This window comes from Cornus florida, unplaced genomic scaffold (assembly GCF_030987335.1).
Source record: "Cornus florida cultivar Cherokee Brave unplaced genomic scaffold, ASM3098733v1 CherokeeBrave_3.0.0_Hap2_Chr08, whole genome shotgun sequence".
In the NCBI taxonomy this organism is placed as follows: Eukaryota; Viridiplantae; Streptophyta; class Magnoliopsida; order Cornales; family Cornaceae; genus Cornus; species Cornus florida.
In genome coordinates, this window is record NW_026775578.1 from 49,751,394 (window position 1) to 49,771,311 (window position 19,918).

The window sequence follows — 19,918 nt, forward strand, 5'->3', positions numbered from 1 at the left end:
GGTGGCGGGAAATTGAATGGTGTGTCCATTGACAAGTCATATTCACCGCAGTCATCACGTAGTAAATTAATTTCTCCTTCACATTCATCAACTTCTTCAACGCCCTCCATCTCCTGAACCGGTTCAGACCCGTTCTGCTGCTCTGCTACTTCACACTAACCCGAAGATGCCACGATAAATTATTGGACTCCTCACCGGATTCATATCCGAAAACTGACACCTCATCAACCCCATCTTTTCTTTCACAGCCAGTCGCCCTCGTTCCGACTCCTCTGCAGTGTACCATGTCCCCCCAACGTGCACACCCTATTAGGGCTTAAATTATTTTTCTTCAGGGTATTTTGGTCATATTACTATTGGGTTATTCCATTAAAGATTTTTTAAACTTCCTCAGCCAATGCACTCCAAAAGCCCATAGACAGTTATGTGAACTTCATGACACCCAAGACCTTGACTTTGTACCCTACCATAATCACATGAAATTCTTCTTTCTTTTTCTTTCTTCATGTATATATAACAGCAAAATACAAAGTCCAAATAGTAAGGCACGCCATACAATCAATTAAAAGCAATATCTGTGTCTTCTCCTCCTTCGAGGCATATTTTGGACCTCTCCTTTTGTCCATTTTTGGATTCAAGAGAGAGGCCGAGCTTCGTTTCATACATGGAAGCGAAAGACCAAAGTATTAGAAAGAAAGGCTCTTCCTGGATATTACACATAAAAAACACCCCACCCTCAGCCCATGGCGTACTTCTGAGTCCAGCTCCTTGCGGTTGTCTCATACTTGCTTCTGTCTGTCTTGTACATGTGAGCTATCTCTGGCACCAGTGGATCATCCGGGTTCGGGTCCGTCAACAAAGAACAGATTGAGAGCAAAACCTAAAAGAGAAAAAGAAAGAACCAAATGCCACCCACTCAAGAATGAAAGATTGACAATATAAAAAGAATCCAACAAAGTGATCTAAGGAATTTTGAGGGTGTTTATGTTGTAATAATTTCCCCCTTAAACTCAATGTGGTTAAGAGCCTTTTTTTAAAATGATGGCTTGCTCTGACTTCGAAGCTAGAGCTCTATGTTACAGAACACTAACCTTGGAAATCGTTAGGGCTGGGCTCCACTGCTCCTTCAAGATGTCAAGACATATGCTTCCGTTGCTATTTATATTCGGGTGGAAAACCTTTGTCCTAAATGCCACCTGCAAGATTTGTCCATATGAATGCGGGTTAGACAGAGAATTGTATGCCAAGTTTGAACCTCAAGAGCAAAAGAGCAAGAAATTTTAAAACATGACGTATACAAATCATGACACCCTAGGTATACAGAAAGGAATTCTTATAGACATCAGGTTTTTCTCCAGAGCAGTTTCTTTTAATAAATCCTGAATTGATGGTGTAACTACGCTTGCCAATAAAAAGAAAACACGGGCGGATAGGATAGAGTAGTTGATGGACCAGAAACGGATATTACTTCTGTAATGGATAATATAGGAAGGGTTGTTTAATTCATTTTCAATTATATTATTTAGTTTTCAGATACAAATTTTCGTCAGATCATTCAAATTTTAAAAGTAAATATTGCATTTCAAGGACAATTGTGCAGACTGCTACACAGAATGAAAGTGGGGAATAAATAAATTAAAGCAAATCTCTGTATGAATATAATTAGACCTATAATGAATAAGTATATAATTAGACCTATAATGAATAAGTATCACTGTGGATTCTCGTTCGTAAAGATTTGTGTAGACGTAAGATTGATAGTTTGAAACAAAGTTCTTGAGCTTTAGGGAAAACACATATTATTGAGCTTTAGAGAGAGATACATGTCCGAATCAATGGTGTGAAGTAGTGATTTGAAATAAAATTTTGTCCAGCATCTCTATTACATATCATAGGAAATTTACTAAACAAAATAAAAAAGGAAAAAAGGAAAAGAATAATGTTGAAGGCATACTAGTTAAAACGAAGAATCAAATTGCCAAAAAAAATCATGCATTGTCAAAATAAGAAGAAAATTTTGAAATTATTAGTCCTATTTACAACATTTAAGTAGGTTTTCGTCCTCATTTTGTGACATTAATTGGATATCGGGTAAGGTGCTTTTGGATCGTAGGATCATATGATCGTAAGATTCAGATTAAGATTTTAACAAAGGTTAACAGCAAAAAACCCTCTACTGTAATATTTTTGCAGGAGTGTGCCTATAATGAAGTTTTAAGATTTTTTTGTACGTAAAATTTTAGCAATTACCACCTAGGAATATCACTTTTTGCAAGATACCCCCTTTTGTCAATCTACACCGTTAGGAAATAGATAGTGACTAGCTCACCTGCATGTCACGTGATTTTGAAAAAAAATTAGTTAATATTTTAGTTTTATTTTAGAATAAAGTAATTTTTTACGTCACATAGAGTTCAATACAGGCTTTTATTTCATTTTGAAGTAATAATATAACATAATAAAATTATTGGATATGTTTTTTTAGGTGCGAATCCATCTAACCCAATACTCATGTCCAAGCATTGTGAGTCTGACACGGGTACTTCACCTATTTTTTTAGGGACGGAGCCACATTGGGCCAGAAGGAGCATGTAACAACACCACACCCCCCAACACAAACCCAAAAATAACATATATTTTTTTTATTTTAGTCCATCTAATTGATTGAGCAGCAGCTCGCAGACCACCTAAAAAGGAATATTTATTATTTGATCCATATCCTGACATAAGAAGTCCAACAGGAGCAATACTTGAAATGGCAATCCATAAAAAAACACCAATACTGAGATCGGCTAGAACAAGGCGATAGCCAAAAAGAATTACTAAATAACTTAGTAAAATTGATATAACTGCTATGGATGGTCTGATACTGAATAAACGAGGATCTCCTCTAGATGGAAGAAGGTTCTCTTTGAAAAGTAATTTTGTCCCATCTGCTAGATCTTCATTTCTAAAGTTGCCTTGGGCCCATTGAGAGACTCTTCAACATATATATATATATATATACTTACGTTAGTGTATGTAATTTAAAAAAAAAAATTTACAAAATAATGCTAATTGTGCCCCCACTGAAATAAATACATTGCTCTGTCTGCCTACTTTGTAAGATTCTATGTAACATAGCCCAATTTACACTTTAACTTGAAATACCCCACTATAATTTTTATTTTATTTTATTTTATTGGGTTAATTAGACTGACACCCCCTCAGGTTAACACTTTTCAAAAATAAGTATCACTCACACACCAAATAACTTTTCCAAAATAAGTATCACTCACGCCCCAAATAACTTTTCTGTCTCTAACACAATTAAAAAGATGTGATGGACATTTTTACCCTCATTTCTTTATTATATTTTAATGCTAACATATTAGAAACTTGAAAGGACTAAACTGCCCATCTCACTCTCTCTCTCACACACGCAGGGCTTTACCCAAGACCATGAACAGCAAATGATAACCAATTTGCAGTATATTTTTTTTGATTAGTATAACCAATTTGCAGTATAATTTATCAACCACCACAATACACTTGTTCACTTCTTGTTGTGATGGAACATTTTGGTTCTGAAAGTTACATAATTGATGATTACAATTTAGTTTCTGATTTGGGGTCCAAAAGGATAAATCCGAACCAAAATAATGTGTTTGTATGTGCGTCCATATACACTTGTTCAATTTTTGTTGGCAAAGAATATAATTTATCAACCACCACAATACATAGGATCATCATATCTATATATATATATATATATATATATATATCAAATCCATCATGCTTTACTTTTATGTTCGGACTAGTCAAATATTTAAAGGAATTTTATCAGATTACCTAATATCTTAGCAAATCTTAACGGCCAAATTTACCTAATATTCTCCTTTTGTGCTTGCAGTTTAAAAAAGGTAATACTATACTTTTCATACATTTATCATAATATATTTGTAGCAAACTGCGTTAATTTGAGTTGGAACTATTACAACAAAATCTGTAATTAGCATTTGGAGTTAAAACTTATGGGTCTGATCCTGTTTCAAGGACCGGATTTTAATAGGGTCACATTCGAGTCTAATTCAGATCACTCTTAGCCTAAGAGAATACACACACACACACATATATATATAAATAAATATATATACACACACATACACATACAAATAATATATATACACACACAGATATCGCAAACACAAAACAAATTCAGCGATTTTAGACATTGCCATAGCCGGTCCTTTTTTTCGTCGTTATCGCAGACATCGGAGCAAGCATTTGAACAGACATCAATTTATTCGTTTTTCTTACTCTTTCATCCTCGAATCTCTTCGCCGGATAAGTTCTGCTGTCATCTTCCATTTTCACTAGAGCACTCACATAGTCGATCGTCTCACATAGTTCTACCTTCATCTTCCATGTTTATATATATATATATATTTACATATGAATATGTGTGTAATTGAATTGGGTCATTATCTTGTTTGGGAAAAGGCATGGGTATTTTGGTCTTTTAGATAATTCTTTAGGTTAAAAAGGATTTTGACAAAGTCAAAGGGTAACAATGTCTTTTTACATGTAAAAAGTGGTCTGATACAACTGAAAAGTAACTTTTGGGGTGTGACTTGTGATTGAAAAACAGACAAAACGTTTATAATGCGAGTAATAGTTATTTTCGAAAGGTGTTTCAATGTGATATTTGGTCAAACCTGAGGGGGTGCCAATGTAATTTTTTATTTTTTTGATAAGTAAGAAGTAAATGAAGGGGTTCAAAAGGGAAATGCGTCCCAAATACAAAAATGGAACCGGAATCCAAGAAAATAATTAAATCTTCGGAAAAGGAGCAAGAACTCCTCTTAACATAATTGAAAAGAAAGCGAATAATAAAAAGTTTCAGCGTTGCCAATGTAATTAACCCTATTCTATTTTTATCAAATCCCCTTTACTATCATTAAACCCAACTCTCTCTCTCTCTCCCGTTTTCATAATTCGGACATGAATTGGTCATTATTGGAATTGAGACTAAATTCAGGGTCAAGTGGAATAGCAAGTTTAATGAAGCTTCTTCTAATGCTAGGAGTAGGGGGAATCATTTTCCCATAAAATCTTTTATTACTTCCAGGTAGAGAGAGAGAATAGAGCCTTTAAGAAACATTGATTTCGATAGTTTATCCATTAGGTGAATTTCCTGATATATGGTCAACAAAACCCTAACAACGCTTGAATGCCTCGCTTGCTATGGAATCAAATTGTAGCACTTTTGACTTCCAATGAAATATGCCCCACTCGACTCCACAAATCTCCCAGACACGTGGCTCTTGGCATGCGAAGATCATCAATGATGTCTCCCACTTTAATAAAGCATCTTTCTTTTCCAATTCTACTTTTTTTAAAAGTAACTTTTATTTATGAATTGGAATTAATTCCTGCTTTGAAGTCCGATCTCTTCTTCCTATAGAAGGAGATCTATGTCTAGAAGAAAAACATTGAAAAAAATTTTGGAGTGTTTTAATATTTTCTTTGAGTATTTGTAAGCTCAAGTGTTAGTAAGCTTTCAACTGTAAGTATCTACTGTTTTTGTACCATTTTATGTTTTGTTACTATTTGGACTATGTATTTGAGTTATGAAATGTTAATGTTTGTAGTACTATTTTGTCTTGTACTGCCAATTTGTTTTTTGTATATATACTATTTTGTCTTGTAGTACCATTTTGTCGTTTGTTTATTTGTTTATACGTAGTATTTTGTTAAAGCTTACCAACACTCAAGCTTACAAACACTCAAAGAAAATATAAAGCACTTCGAAAAATTTCCGATATTTTTCTTCTAGACATAGATCTCCTTCTATAGGAGGAAGAGATCGGACTTCAAAGCAGGAATTAATTCCAATTTATAAATAAAAGCTACTTTTTTTCAAAGTAGGATTGGAAAAGAAATATACTTTATTAAAGCAGGAGACAATATTTTTGGTCTTCACATGCCAAGAGCCACATGTCCTGGAGACTTGTGGAATCAAGTGGGGCATATTGACATAGAAATCAGAAGTGCTACAGTTTGATTCCATAGCAGTCATCACCATTATCTTGAAAAGTAGATTCTTCTGACATAACTTCTTCATTGAGAGATCTCTCTCTCTCAATATAGAGAGAGCATATCAAGATAACATAGCCTAAGCATGTGCTCCTTTAAAATAGAGAGAAGCAGGCATCTCTCTTAATATTTGACTACTGGGTGGTACCCACTTTCCCACCTCCTTATGGTACCACTTTGAATATATGGCTGACCATTGCTGTTTTTGGTAATTGGCCACGTAGGCACATCACCTTCTATCATGTTCTAAATCTGAGAGAGTTAATATTTTTAATAGTTAATCCTTTGATCCACATTTCAAACAGCAAAGAATCACATCTATCAAAAAAATTTGAGATTTGAGGAACTTTATTTGAGAAAAACTCAAACTACAACTAATAATAACATGGAAAAGGAGAGCGAGAAAGATATAGGGGAAGAGCAGATTCTGTGTGAAATACAGAGAGCAAGAAATATGGCTCAAGCATGTTAGGGATTTCACCTTTTTCTGTTGCTAAACAGCCTAATTAGGGGGATAAGGAGAAACTAGTTATTTTGTATTCTCTGTTTTACTATTTATATATTAAATCTGAAAACATTAAGGTCAATTTAATAATTAACGTTACAGATTATAGCACATTGGTTAGGTCATTGGCCTTTTTGTGAATTTTCAATAATTTAAGGGGCAAATTTTATTCTAAAGGGAGTAACCTGCAAAAATTTTAGAGGGCTTTTTGCAATTAACCCTTTTTTCTAATGGCAAATCAAACACACACACATGACACACCCACTATATTTTGCCCCCAATGGGGCCTGAACACCGAACCTCCTGTTTGGAGAGGGAGAGCTTATACCATCTAGGCTAGAGCCTACTAATATTGCAATAAACCCTTTTAACAACCATATTCTCTAAAAAGCCTTTAGATTCTTTCTCAAAAAACAGATGAATTGTGCATGGAGTTATATATCCAACATCCACAAACAGGAACAAGTATACTCGAGCTTCAAATCATCTATATGCAAGCTCAAAGAAAAGATCTTGCCATATGCAAAAAACTAAATTATGTTTTTAGCTATAGGTGCCAAATCCAGTCTGATTATTCTTAAATTCAGAAAGAAAATGGAAAAAATCATAATAACAATGTTATTACATCATATAAAAGATTTAAATACTTATGTTATACTTTATTTTCAATAGTGCTATTTCTCAGAACCAAATATGACAGACTAACCTAACAGCAATTAGAGAATGAAACCTAAATGACCATTTAGTAATTTGTGGTTCAGTAATGACGTGTAATGGTCAGTGATAACCTAGCAGTGACAAAATAACAAATTCAGTCATCCACCAACAGACTAGGTATTAGAGCCATTAAGCATAAACTTAGCTTGAAACAAATTCACATTTATAAAAAAAAAAAAAAAAAATTTAAAATGATTGGTAAAAATTACCACTGACAGCTTCAATTTAAATTAAAATTTAACAACATTATGTGTCAGAGAGAGAGAGAGAGAGAGAGAGCGAGATCACCAAAAAAGCAAAGCCAGAAATTGAGTAAAAGAAACTTTAGGAGAGAGAATTAGAGTGAGTTAGGCACCTTTGGCGGCTTGAATGGATAATCTGGCGGGAAATGGATGGTAACTAAGAAAACCCCACCTGCATAAGGACTGTCTGAAGGACCCATAATTGTTGCTTGCCAGTGAAACATGTCCTCAGCAACTGGACCTGAAACATGTATCAAATTTCAAGGAAAGCAATAAATAAGACAATAAAAAATAATGAAGTTCAAAGTTGCAAAATTGTGCTATCCCTTATGGAGAGAGATATTAATAAGACTAGTACTAGGAATACCAAAATGAACTTTCAACATTTAAAAATTTTAGAAGTGCACACAAACACATGCAGAGAGAATGAAAAAGAAGATGAGGCAAGATGAACTGGAGTACATGAGACGACGTATGAGAGTTCTCTTCAATTTTTAGTGAGAAAATAAAAGATGAACACATATTCTAGAGCTTCTTAGTGATATGAAGCAATAATTAAAAGATTAGATGGCTTAGATCTCGAAGAATGTTGAATCCGGCAAATCTGACAAAGTTCAACCATTTGTCTTTAAGATGATCAAATATTCTAGAACTTTTCACTGAAATGAAGCAATAATAAAAAAAGATCAGATGGCTTAGATCTTGAAGAACATGGAATCCAGCAATCTAACACGGTTCAAACATTTGGATCACAAACTGGTGCAGCAAGCAGAACATAGGCCAGCCAAATTGACCTGGCCACGTATCCAGACTGGCACTTTACCGAACTGATATCTAGATTTTGGAACATTGGTAGAAAAGCCTCTATACAATGAGTTCCATGGGATGATTCCTTAATAATCTCTCAATGTCACATGAATATTTTAAAGATGTAAAATCACATCTTAAGCAGTCTATGTTATACTTTTTATTTTAGGGTATGGAGAAAGAATAATTGGACTATTTGATAATTCAGTCACTTCCCAATTCTTAAGATTCAAAAATCATAAGAATCTAATATATAAGTACATAACCTCGCTCACGGCATGCATACCAACTGCAGACTCCGTGTAACATAAGAACTCATTGGCAGGGCCGGCCCTGGGCTTATGTGGCCCAGGCGGTCGCCTAGGGCCTCCAAAATTGGAGGGCCTCAAATTTTGGCCCATCTTACACAGTTATACTGCAACAAAATGTTGATATGGGCCTGAAATTTAAAAAATGCTTCTATTGAATTTATGGGCCCAAATTTCCAACTGAAGATTTAATGGTGAGAGAGAGAGGGCTCTTCGAAGGATAAGATTTGAGGATTTTGTTGAGCCTGTTGACTATATACTCTGTTTTTTTTTTTTTTTTTTTTTGATAAGTAACTATATACTCTGTTTTGATGCTCTGTACTAGAGATTCGGGAGTCGAGCTTTAAATTTCAGTTGGATTGTTCATTTTCTAAGGTAAACTCTGGAGTTTCTTGGGATACTTAAGCGGGTTTGTAATATGAACATATGGTGATCATTCCAAGTCCAATCGGACTATTTCAAATTCAGAATTTCAATATTGGTTCCTTGGAAACTTAAGCAATATTTTAATCTGATTTTCTAAGATTGGATATTGATTTTTAAGGTAAATTTATATTTTGTAGTGATTTTGTGGCAGGTTGGCACCTAGGTTTATGAGTTTTCATTTCTGATTTCTATATTTTCATTGCAGGGTTTGATAACTTTGACGGTTGGGAGATAGGTATTTGTTTTTGAAGGTGGACAGAGTGATTCAACCTCGTCTGGTAATTTTCCCTTTCAGCTTCATCAATACTCAATACCATATATATGTTTTCAGTGATATAATTCATTATAATCCCAGCCTCCATTTATTAGGCTTTTCCCTTTTGAAACTGCCCAAATATTTATGTTTGACTAATCTATATGTCAATTAATGAAATTCTACATTTTCCCTTAGTTCCACACTAGCTACTTGAGCAGTTGAGCTAAGTGAGCCTTGACCATTTTCAGACTTTGGACAAAATTGAGTGCATTACTGAATGAATCAGTTTATTTTGTATTAATTCATTGTTACATATATGTTTCTGCAGTTATTAGGCCACTTGGCTTGAACCTTAAAAATCTCGATTTTTATGTCAGTTATGTCTACTAAAAAATTTGAATAAGGGCATGAAAAAAGGAAAACAAAATAAGAAGAGAGAAGAAGAATTGATACAATCTCAAAAAGGAGCTCTTCATAAGTTTTTAGGAGCAATACACAAACGGAGAGTTTAGTTGAAGATTTGGTGAATGAAGAACATAGGAATGAGAATGCAAATGAAGAAAATATGAATGAACATGGAGATTTAATATAAAAAATTGCGCATGTGAAACCTTATGTATAAAAGGCCTCGCATTTGAAAGATCACCTAGGGCCTCTCAAAATTTTAGGAATCCCAAGGCCGGCCCTACTCATTTGTATACTCTCTTGAGGTAGGGAATTCACTAACCATGTTAACTGTTGATGCCTCTTTCAACATGTATATGTGTTTTTCTTCAAAAATACATGCTTAGAATGTGTTGATATGCTTGAAATCTTGCTTCTTTGTTAATATTGGGTTATGTGTATTGTTGAATAGAGCCCAAGTGTTAGTTTGGGAGATTGTGCACTCTTGATATTTGATAAAATGCCCCAAAGGGAATTTTTATAAATTTGTGGAGTTTTACACCAAATTTTGTTAAACTTTCAATACTTTCGCTTGGTTTTCTTAACCTTGGGTTTTAGGTATTTAAATACACTTATAAAGGCTTCATTTTCCTTGGGCTCTACCCAAAAAGGTTAAAAAATGGAATTTGGTGAAATTTTGAAATCGATCATGTATTGGTAAGTTGCAATTAATGTGTTGTGATGCATTGATAAAATTGTTGTCTCGTGATTATAATTTTTTGATAAGTAATTGTTGTCTCATGATTATTGGGATAATGGTTTAAATTATTCTTTGAATCACGCATGGGATTGTGCTCACCTGATATATTTATGTTGCAAAATCGTACCCAGTATGTTATATATTTGTGTTGCAAGATTGTGCCCAGTATGGCAGTATGTGATATGCTTGTGTGCGGGATTGAGCCCGATCTGTATATGTGTGATAGGATTTTTTTTTTTTTTTTTTTTTTTTTTTTTTTTTTTTTTTGATAAGTAATATGTATTAGAAGGTATTCAAAAGGGGAACGTGTCCCAAGCTATACAAAAAAAAAGAACTGAACCTATGATCTCAAGGAGCCCAAAAAGTCCACAATATCCTCAATCAAGGAAAAATCTCTCCCCCAACCCCAACAAAAAAGAGTACAAATAATCGAAAATTTCAACACCCTGATGGAGGACTCCTTCCCATCAAAAAATCTTCTATTCCGCTCTTTCCAAATGCTCCACCAAACACAAAAAGGGGTTACCCTCCAGAAGACTCTCGCCTGATAGGATTGTGCCCAGGAAAGCAAGAAAGGCTCAGTTATGCCCTAAACCTAGCTAGGGGAAATAACTGAAGGGATCCTAAGTCTTTCAGGGTAATGACCCGTAAAGCGTATGATAATCAGAGAGGGATCCATCATCCTTTGGGATAGTGACTCATAAAGCATTCGAATTGCATGCAACTAGGAAGGTGAAAAGTGCGTGTGACATTAAATGTTGAATTTGGTTATAACTTGAAAATGATGAATTTGCTCACGACCTGAATACATATCTATACTATTATTAAAAGTACAAAGAGTTTCAGTATATTAATTATAATATTAAAAAATTATTTATTTAATTCAATGAAAGGAAATCGAATTATAGAAGAAAATATATAATTAAAAGGAAATCTAATAGAGAAAGCAATATATAATATTAAAAAATCTATTTAGAGAAGGAAACACATTAATATATAATATTTAATTCAATAAAAGGAAAAGCTAATTAGAGAAGGAAATTTATAATATTTATTATAATATTAAAAATTTATTTAATTCAATTAAAGGAAATCTAATTAGAGAAGAAAATATATAATTAAAAGGAAATCTAATTAGAGAAGGAAACATACAATATTAAAAAATCTAATTAGAGAAGGAAACACATTAATATATAATAAACAGATTATTGAATTTCAATATTTCAATACATTAATATATAATATTAAAAAAATATATTTATTTAATTCAATAAAAGGAAATATATAATATTAAAAAACTTATATCATTCTCCCACTAAATATTTGAACTATTTTATACATTTAGTTGGAGTAATTTTTAGAAAATATGAATTTTAACATTTATCTAAAATTACTATTTATATCATAGTTAAGAATTATTTAAATAAGAAATTGTAACCCCTTAAACTTTAATCTTTACTCTTAGAATCCTTTTTGTCACTAATGCATGTGCAAAAGACAAAACATTTGGCTTCATAAATATTTGAAATTTCAATTACTCAAAGAAGTTGCACGTGTCTTTTACTAGTATGTATATATATATATATATATATTGGATTGGACATGACTCTAGAAACTGATTGTAGTTGTTGATAATTTGAGATTTTATGTATCGTCCCACATCGCCTCAGGGGGAGAAGTTGCTCGCACTTCTATATGTGAACGTCTCCTAACTATGTAGCATGAGCACAGAGAGTGTGCATATCGAACAATACCAACAAAGGATGGGGCAGGTCATGACAGAGTCAACAAATCAATTACACTCAACCCAATATACCAATCGCATCATATTGAACAGCAGTCTATAATCATACAAACATGAACTCCCAATTCAGTACTTTGCCAAGTATTATATAGATATTCATTTTCAAGCATGCTCTCATCAACACATATATCCCATGTTCTATTAATCTAAGCATGCTATGTACATAAAACACAAAAAAAGGACAAATCATAAATCAAAATTTTCACCCCAACTAACATGTGAACAACATACACAAATATATATATATATATATATATATATAATACAAATTACCACATTCTAAGCATGCTAATTTATAAAAACCATAAAGGAGAACAAATAACAAATTTAAGGGTTAAAAAGGTAAGTACACCCCTGCCTCTAACGCTAAACTAACTTCACCAAAATTCTGAAACCGTAACCGTGTAGAGCATAGTTGTTAAAGACGCGCCTAAGGCGCACCTTTTGCGCATGGGCCCAGGCGAGTCGACATCAATAAGAAGATGCGTGCCTTTGTAGCAGGCGCCCCAAGCGCAAGGCGCAACAAAGGCGCGCCTGATTGAAGAGTCATTTGTTTTTTTATTTTCGAACTTTATTTATTTTATGTTAGTATGTTAACTATTGAACTTAAGTATTTGGTTTGCAATTCTGCTTACTATATTTGGGTTATGACTTATAATTTTATCCAAAAAAGGTGGCTGATTATTAACTATTCAACTTAAGGGTTTGGTTTGCTACTTTGCTTACTGTATTTGGTTTATGATTTGTTATTTTCTCCAAAAATGGTGGCTGCTAATTGTACTTGATTTGCTTGGCAGCCTTGGTTGGGTTGCTTGTATTGGATATTTATTAGGAACTTAGACTTTGTATTGCTGCTTGGCCATGGTGCTTATTGTGTTTCTATTTATATTGCTGCTAGCTTTGCGTTGTTGGCTACAAATGCAATATATTTTTCAACTTGCGCCTCACTTCAGTCAAGCCCTCGCCTCGCCTTGCGCCTCAGGCTCCAAGAGACCTTGGCGTCTTAGTGCGCCTTGAGCCTTCAACAACTATGGCGTAGAGAAAGTTGAGACGAACATTTTTTTTCTTGGACCCTTAGCAAATTCTCACTATTTTGCCTTGGATTTGAGAAAGAAAGATTGAAGGAGAAGAAGGGTAGGATTCTATTTTGTTCTTTTCTTTTGTTATGCTCTTTTCTTGCCTTGGATTTGAGAAAGAAAGATTGAAGGAGAAGAAGGGTAGGATTCTATTTCGTTCTTTTCTTTTGTTATGCTCTTTTCTTGTCTTTTCTATGACACGAAACGCCGAGGGCCCCTTTTCTTCTTCTTTTTTTCCTTCTTTCCTTGGCTCAAACGCCGAGGTAAGAAATTTTTTTTCTTTCTTTATTCCTTTCCTTGGCGCTAATGTCGATGCCAATATATCGGTTTCCTTTGGAAACTAATATATTCAGGTCTTATATTGGTGAGGCACTGACATCGATGCCTTTTTTTTCTTTTCTTTTGTCTTTCTTTTTAACCTATTATTCCTTTGATTTGTCCTTAAAAAAATCCTTCATTTTAAGTACCTTAGTTTCTAATTATCATACTTTCCACCCCATTAACATATTTTTCCTATTTATTTGAACCATATAATATTTTACGTTTATGACGTATCACATAGAAAAAGGGCTTGCGTATATTTATTTCTCTTTGGAAACCAATATATTGGCCTTGGTGTTTGTTAAGGGTCCAAGAACAAAAATCGTTCGTCTCAACTTTATCTACGCGGCTACGGTTTCATAATTTTGGTGAAATTAGCTTATGTTTCTCTCCTTTATGTTTTATATAATTAGAATGCTTAGAATGTAACAATATGTACATGAGCATACTCAGATTGATATCACATGGAATATATATTGTTTACCTACTGGTGGTATAGTGTTGATTCGGTTCCCAAAAACTGGCACTCCACGTGCTCTCTTTGATTCCCATACACTGGCACTATGTCAATCTATCATCTTATTATACAAGGACACGTGTCAAAGTGGCTATCACCTTGCCATGTCTCATGTACAAAGTGGATCACGGCTTTAGAGTCGCGCAAGCACCACCTTCAACGAACCAACATATGTGACTACAAAGTTCTTTCCACCATATGTTGCGGTACACACCGATAATGAGATTCAGTCAGTAACATGAGTTGCTTCCCCTCGATTATGTCAAAACAAACCACCCCGGGATACTGCCATGTAATCTTAGCCCCTTTCTGCATCAGGATTGTGCCTAATAAGCCATCACCTCCGTCCTAGAATATTGCACAATTCCTCAGGTTGTGTTTTTTACCTTATAATTATGTCAGCCCAAGATATTGCCTCACAATTATGGGCATTATCTTTATGTATACATAAATATATATTTTTTAAATTATAAATTATTTCTCATATATTATTCCTCTAATTATCCTGCATGCTTCATTTATTAAATAGTTACCGTTTATTTCTCTTTACTACATTTTTTGCCCCAATGCAACCTTCGGGGAAAAAAAAAAAAAAAAGGGCCTATTTGGGCAAATGTGCAACCACGAAATCTCCCCAAATCTTTTTGACAGAGTAATAATTATGCCAATTCTTATTCTCACTCTTCATCATTTCCTGTGCAGTCATTTGGGTGGCTAAGGTAGTTAGTTATCCCAATCAATCTATACACATTTTGAAGAGTTAGAATAACAAAGGGTGATAATTATTAGCCAAGGGTAATTAGCCATCCAAATCAACCTTTACACATTTTCATTCTGTATGCCTATTCTTCCATACAGTCCACCTACTTCTCATCTTCTTGAATTCTTCCTTTACTCATTTTTCTCCATCTTTTTGTGTTTATAAGGAAGTTTAGACGATCTCCTTGCATTTCCTTCACAATTCCATATCCTTGGTTTTCCTTTCCTACGCTCTTCTACCCTTTGTTTCTCCGAGAATGATGAATGAGGAACTGCATATTTCCTTCTATATATACCTAAGGATCCCAGTGGCAGCGTGCTCCCTACATCGGTGGTTCTTCTTATCGGTTTTGGGAGGAGATGAACTCCTCCAAATTAACATCGATCTGCTAAATCCTGGTGGAAGCTACAGCTGTTATCCACTATAATGGACGAATATAGCAATCTAGACATCAGGATATACAAATATAATTTTATACACGAACATTCTATAAAATCTTATTTCAAGATATGATTTTTATTTTTATTTTCAAAACCTGCTAAACAGCACAACAGGAACCGTAGTAGCTAATACCGAAACACGAATTGCACAAAAGAAACTCAAACTCAGATAACAAAATTTTAAGACACAACTGTTGATACAATGCATGAAAACCAAAAGGAAATAACCACTTGCCAATAGATGAGGAGAAACGGAAAAAAAATCATAACTTCATTGAACTGGCAACAGAAAATTAAAATCCAACCGGAATAGGCTCATTGAAAACAGAAAAGGGGAACACGCTAATGAAATTAAACCAAATAAAGGTAACTACATGCGTATATACACGCATAGCCTACATACATATATATAGATTTAAAAAAAAAAAAATTGATACCGGCGCTGCAAGATGTAGGAGGATCCTTCTGGAGATCCTTGAGCTCCTTCAAGATCCGTTTTGAAGCCATGGCGAGACGTTTGTTCCCACTGCTAGATCACCTCAGATCGAGATCAGCAACCTAAGAAATTGGTCACAGATTCAAAGATACAAACACGTATACGTATAGATACAGGTGTTTGTGTATATAGAGATAGAGAGGAAGAGAGAGCTGGATGGATTGAAAATTGTACCTGAGAAGAACTAGAATAGATCCTCGCCCCGGCTTTGACTTTAAATTCCTGATGGAAGTAAGGAGAAGGAAAGACGGAGACGAAGGAAATGGTGATTCTGTGGGTGACTGAATACTTTATCTAGCTCACCCTTCCCATGATAAGATTCTTACCAATCCCTGATTGGGTTATTCTTTTCCGTGGGCTCCAATGGAGAACATTTCCGCCGAAAGGAGGCCGAGGGAAAAGAAAGCACGTTGTGTATGCGTGTTTAGTGTGTGTGTGTGAGAGAGAGAGAGAGATGGATACAGTGAACGGGCAGCTGGGCTGCTAATGTTTCTTGCCATTTGGTGAACACGTCAAATATCATTAAGCCCGTGCACCCACCCACGAGTAAAATGTCATGTAGCCCAGATAAAATACGTTAAATAAACGGTTCCTCTCCATAAGTGGGAGGAGCCCTGGACTCTAGGGTCATCAGCACCACCGCATCTTTGAATTTTGACTCTTTAAATATGTCATTTTAGTTTTTTTAAATGGCACGTGAATAGTTTTTGCTTTCAAAAAATATACACTCCATTAAAGCCTCCAAATTTTCGCTTTCTTTCCTTTATAACAAAATATCATTATCTATCTTTTTCAATTCTAAAATTCCAATGACTTCGTCATCACAAGCTTTTCCTTTGGCAGACTCTAATTCTTCATCTTCCTCGTCTTCATCTTCCTCGTCATCATCTTCGGAAGATGACTCTATTGCTGCGTTGATTTAACAAGATCAAACCGAATTCTATGAGATTATGAATTCAGTGAGGCCAGAGATAGTTGAGCAAGTATTTCAAGTCCGTAATAAGAAGCGGTACATTCATCGTGACCGAGAGGGAAGCCACTATCAACTAATGAAAGACTACTTCGACGAGAATTGCACATATCCACCGGAGTACTTTCACAAGCGATTCAGGATGCGACGAGAACTGTAATATTACCGATTTTCACTATTTCCTATTTTTGAAAATTTATTTAATTTTTCTGGATTATTTTAATCATTACCTTGTTTTGCGTGCCACATGGGAGGGGCGTTTTGGTCATTCATCGAGCCGAGGGTTTTGGAAATTTATTTTAATCAACTTTAAGTCAATTAGAAGTGACGGTATCATTTTTAGAATTTTCAGAAAGTCGAGAATTTTCAGGGATTTTACCCGATTTGGTCATTTCCACTAAGGGGCATTGTAAACATTTCATATGCATATGTATATATATTTGTGTATCTATATATATATATAGGAATATATTTATGGGGCAAAGGAGACAATGTATGGTTTGAAGAAGGACAAGATTGTAACTTTGCATAAAAATTAGAAATCAACCAAAAGTTGACACATGGCAAGCCAATGACCACAAGGTCAAATTTTTATCATACCATTACCTTCCTACTCCTCCATTTTCGGCAAAAATGCTCTCTCTCTAACCATTCTCTTTCCTCTCTACATCTATCTATATTCATTAAATGTCTTCCACCCTTTGATATTTATTTTGGAAAGGTTTGAGTTAGATTTTGAGGGAGAGGAAGGAGGGAAGTTGGAGAGCTTGGTATGAGCTTTAAATTGAGGTCAATATTGCTAGGGTTTAAAAGGATTTCAAAATTTTAGGAAGCTTAGGGCTTGTTTGGCTTGCTCCATTAAGGTAAGAGAAGTCTAAATTACGAATTCCTATGATTTTAGTAAGTTTTTATGTATTTTTTTTACATGAAAATCTTGATATTGTGAAACATGCTTAATTGTAAATTTTTTATTGTGATACTAAGTATGAGATAGTTTTGATCTAATTACTTGAGTTGAGAATATGATGGTTTCTTTTATTTGTACTAAGCATGCTATTTTTCTATGATAAAATGTGAAAATATGATTTATATGATCAATTTTTATGTTTGGGTGTTTTGATATGATTATTATGATGATTTGTATATTGATGAATGGTAGTATAATGTGCATATCTTTGGTATGTGGTGAGTTGAGAGGATGAAGGTTTGATGCGGGAGAGAAGGTTAGGAAATGAGATGATGGTGGTGTTGCAAATTAAGGTGGTGGTTATGAAGGTTTTAGTAAGGTTGGGTTGGAAAGGAAGAATGGAACATTTGCATTTCATGTGTGATGGAATGGTTTGTGAATTTGTGAAATTCATGTATGATTGATATGACTTATAATCCCATGATCCATTTTCTTTGATTGCCATGATCCTATTATTATTAACATTTTTCAGGAATTCGGAGGTGAGCCGGTAAATGATATGCATCCATGGACATTGATGTAGTTAGGAATTTATTGTAAGCAAAATATTAATAATCTAACAATAATTAATTAATATTTAGTTATCCATATATTTGAATGAATAGTCATGTATATATTTAAGAGTTGTGATGCTTTGTTGAAGAGTCACATATGAAGAGTTGTGTTAGTTGATGGAACCAACACACCTCTTAACGTTTACTGGAACGGTCCCAACCTTCATCTATATATATGCGTAGAAATCTGGAATCCATCATCCTATACGCAGAGAGAAGATCAGAGGGTTGAAGAGCGTTTCCGCTTTAGTGTTCTATTGAAACATAGTTTCTATACCAGGTATGTCTTCCTTTATATAAATTTATGTATTGGAGTCATGAATCCTATTTGGGTTGTATTTTCTTATATGTGGTATCAGAGCCAACATGGACTCTGATGTATAAATTTGATTTATTTGTTAACAATATATTATTAATCGTATAGTATGAAATTTATATGCAATACATGTTTGAGATGAAAAAGGACACAGATATATATGTATATATATACTCTGTTTTTCATGTACACGCATATATACACACTACGTATGCATGAAAGTATCAAATATTTTAGTACAATTATATTGTATTACAAACATGTCTGCCCAAGATCTTCAAAATTTATGTGCATGCAAAGATATTGATATTCATATATATATATATATATATGAATATGTGTATATATATATACACATATTGTATGTTATTATTTTGGGACAAATATTATTATAATAAGATAATGCATATGCATGTACTGAATATGAAATACATGAATAGTTTTTATACAATTGTTATCATAGTTGTTTTAATGTGGATGTGTTGGACAACAACGTGAATGTAATTTTGGGTATTCATGTCTCTATAAGAGTGTCACGTGTTAGAGAAGAACTGTGACACTTATAGAGACATAAACACATTCTTGAAAGAATTATCACTTCTTTAGCTGTCATACATATCACGTTAGGCAGCAACATAAATTTCTAGCATTCATGTACCAGTGACATTTATGTACCAGTGTTACGTACTGTCAATAATATCAAGTGGTCACGACTGTTTATGACAGTTGTAAGTGAAACAGTACCACTCATACAACAACGTACCTTGGCATGTTTTAGTTTGGGTCACAAATATTCATTATATATGCAACTGCTGATTATACGTGTTGCACACACCTGTATTTGTGGTCTATGCACCAAAAGTTATGCACGTGGCATAGCAAACTCAATTAGAGCGTGTACGATTCTACTAGAAATAATTATATGACAAATTTTTGTCCTGAAATTCTTTATTTTATAGCATGTATAAATTTTAAGGCTTGAGATTTGATTTAGTGCTTTAATAATTTTCATAAATATGTCATTTTTATTAAGTTATCATCATTAGTTGAATGTTTTAAATCTTTGATAATATACATGGCATAATCAATGATTAATTTAAAGTTTCATAGCATATAAGTTTATGAAATTATACATGTTATTGAAATTATATACATAATTATGCATGTGTCTTATGTTATAAATTGTTGCATAATATGTATATGTATATGTTTGA

At 33.9% G+C, this 19,918-nt stretch overlaps 1 protein-coding gene across 1 annotated transcript; it reads right to left on the minus strand.

The window, feature by feature from the left end:
- Positions 1-472: 472 nt before the first annotated feature.
- LOC132271680 (ubiquitin-conjugating enzyme E2-17 kDa) lies at positions 473-16,348 on the minus strand. The gene is made up of 5 exons (XM_059773122.1): positions 16,072-16,348; positions 15,839-15,959; positions 7,656-7,783; positions 1,092-1,196; positions 473-880 (listed from the first exon to the last, which is right to left on the minus strand). Exons 2-5 carry the CDS (start codon positions 15,906-15,908, stop codon positions 737-739), a joined length of 447 nt encoding a protein of 148 aa, XP_059629105.1. The 5' UTR covers positions 15,909-15,959; positions 16,072-16,348; the 3' UTR covers positions 473-736.
- Between the last annotated feature and the right edge of the window lie 3,570 nt (positions 16,349-19,918).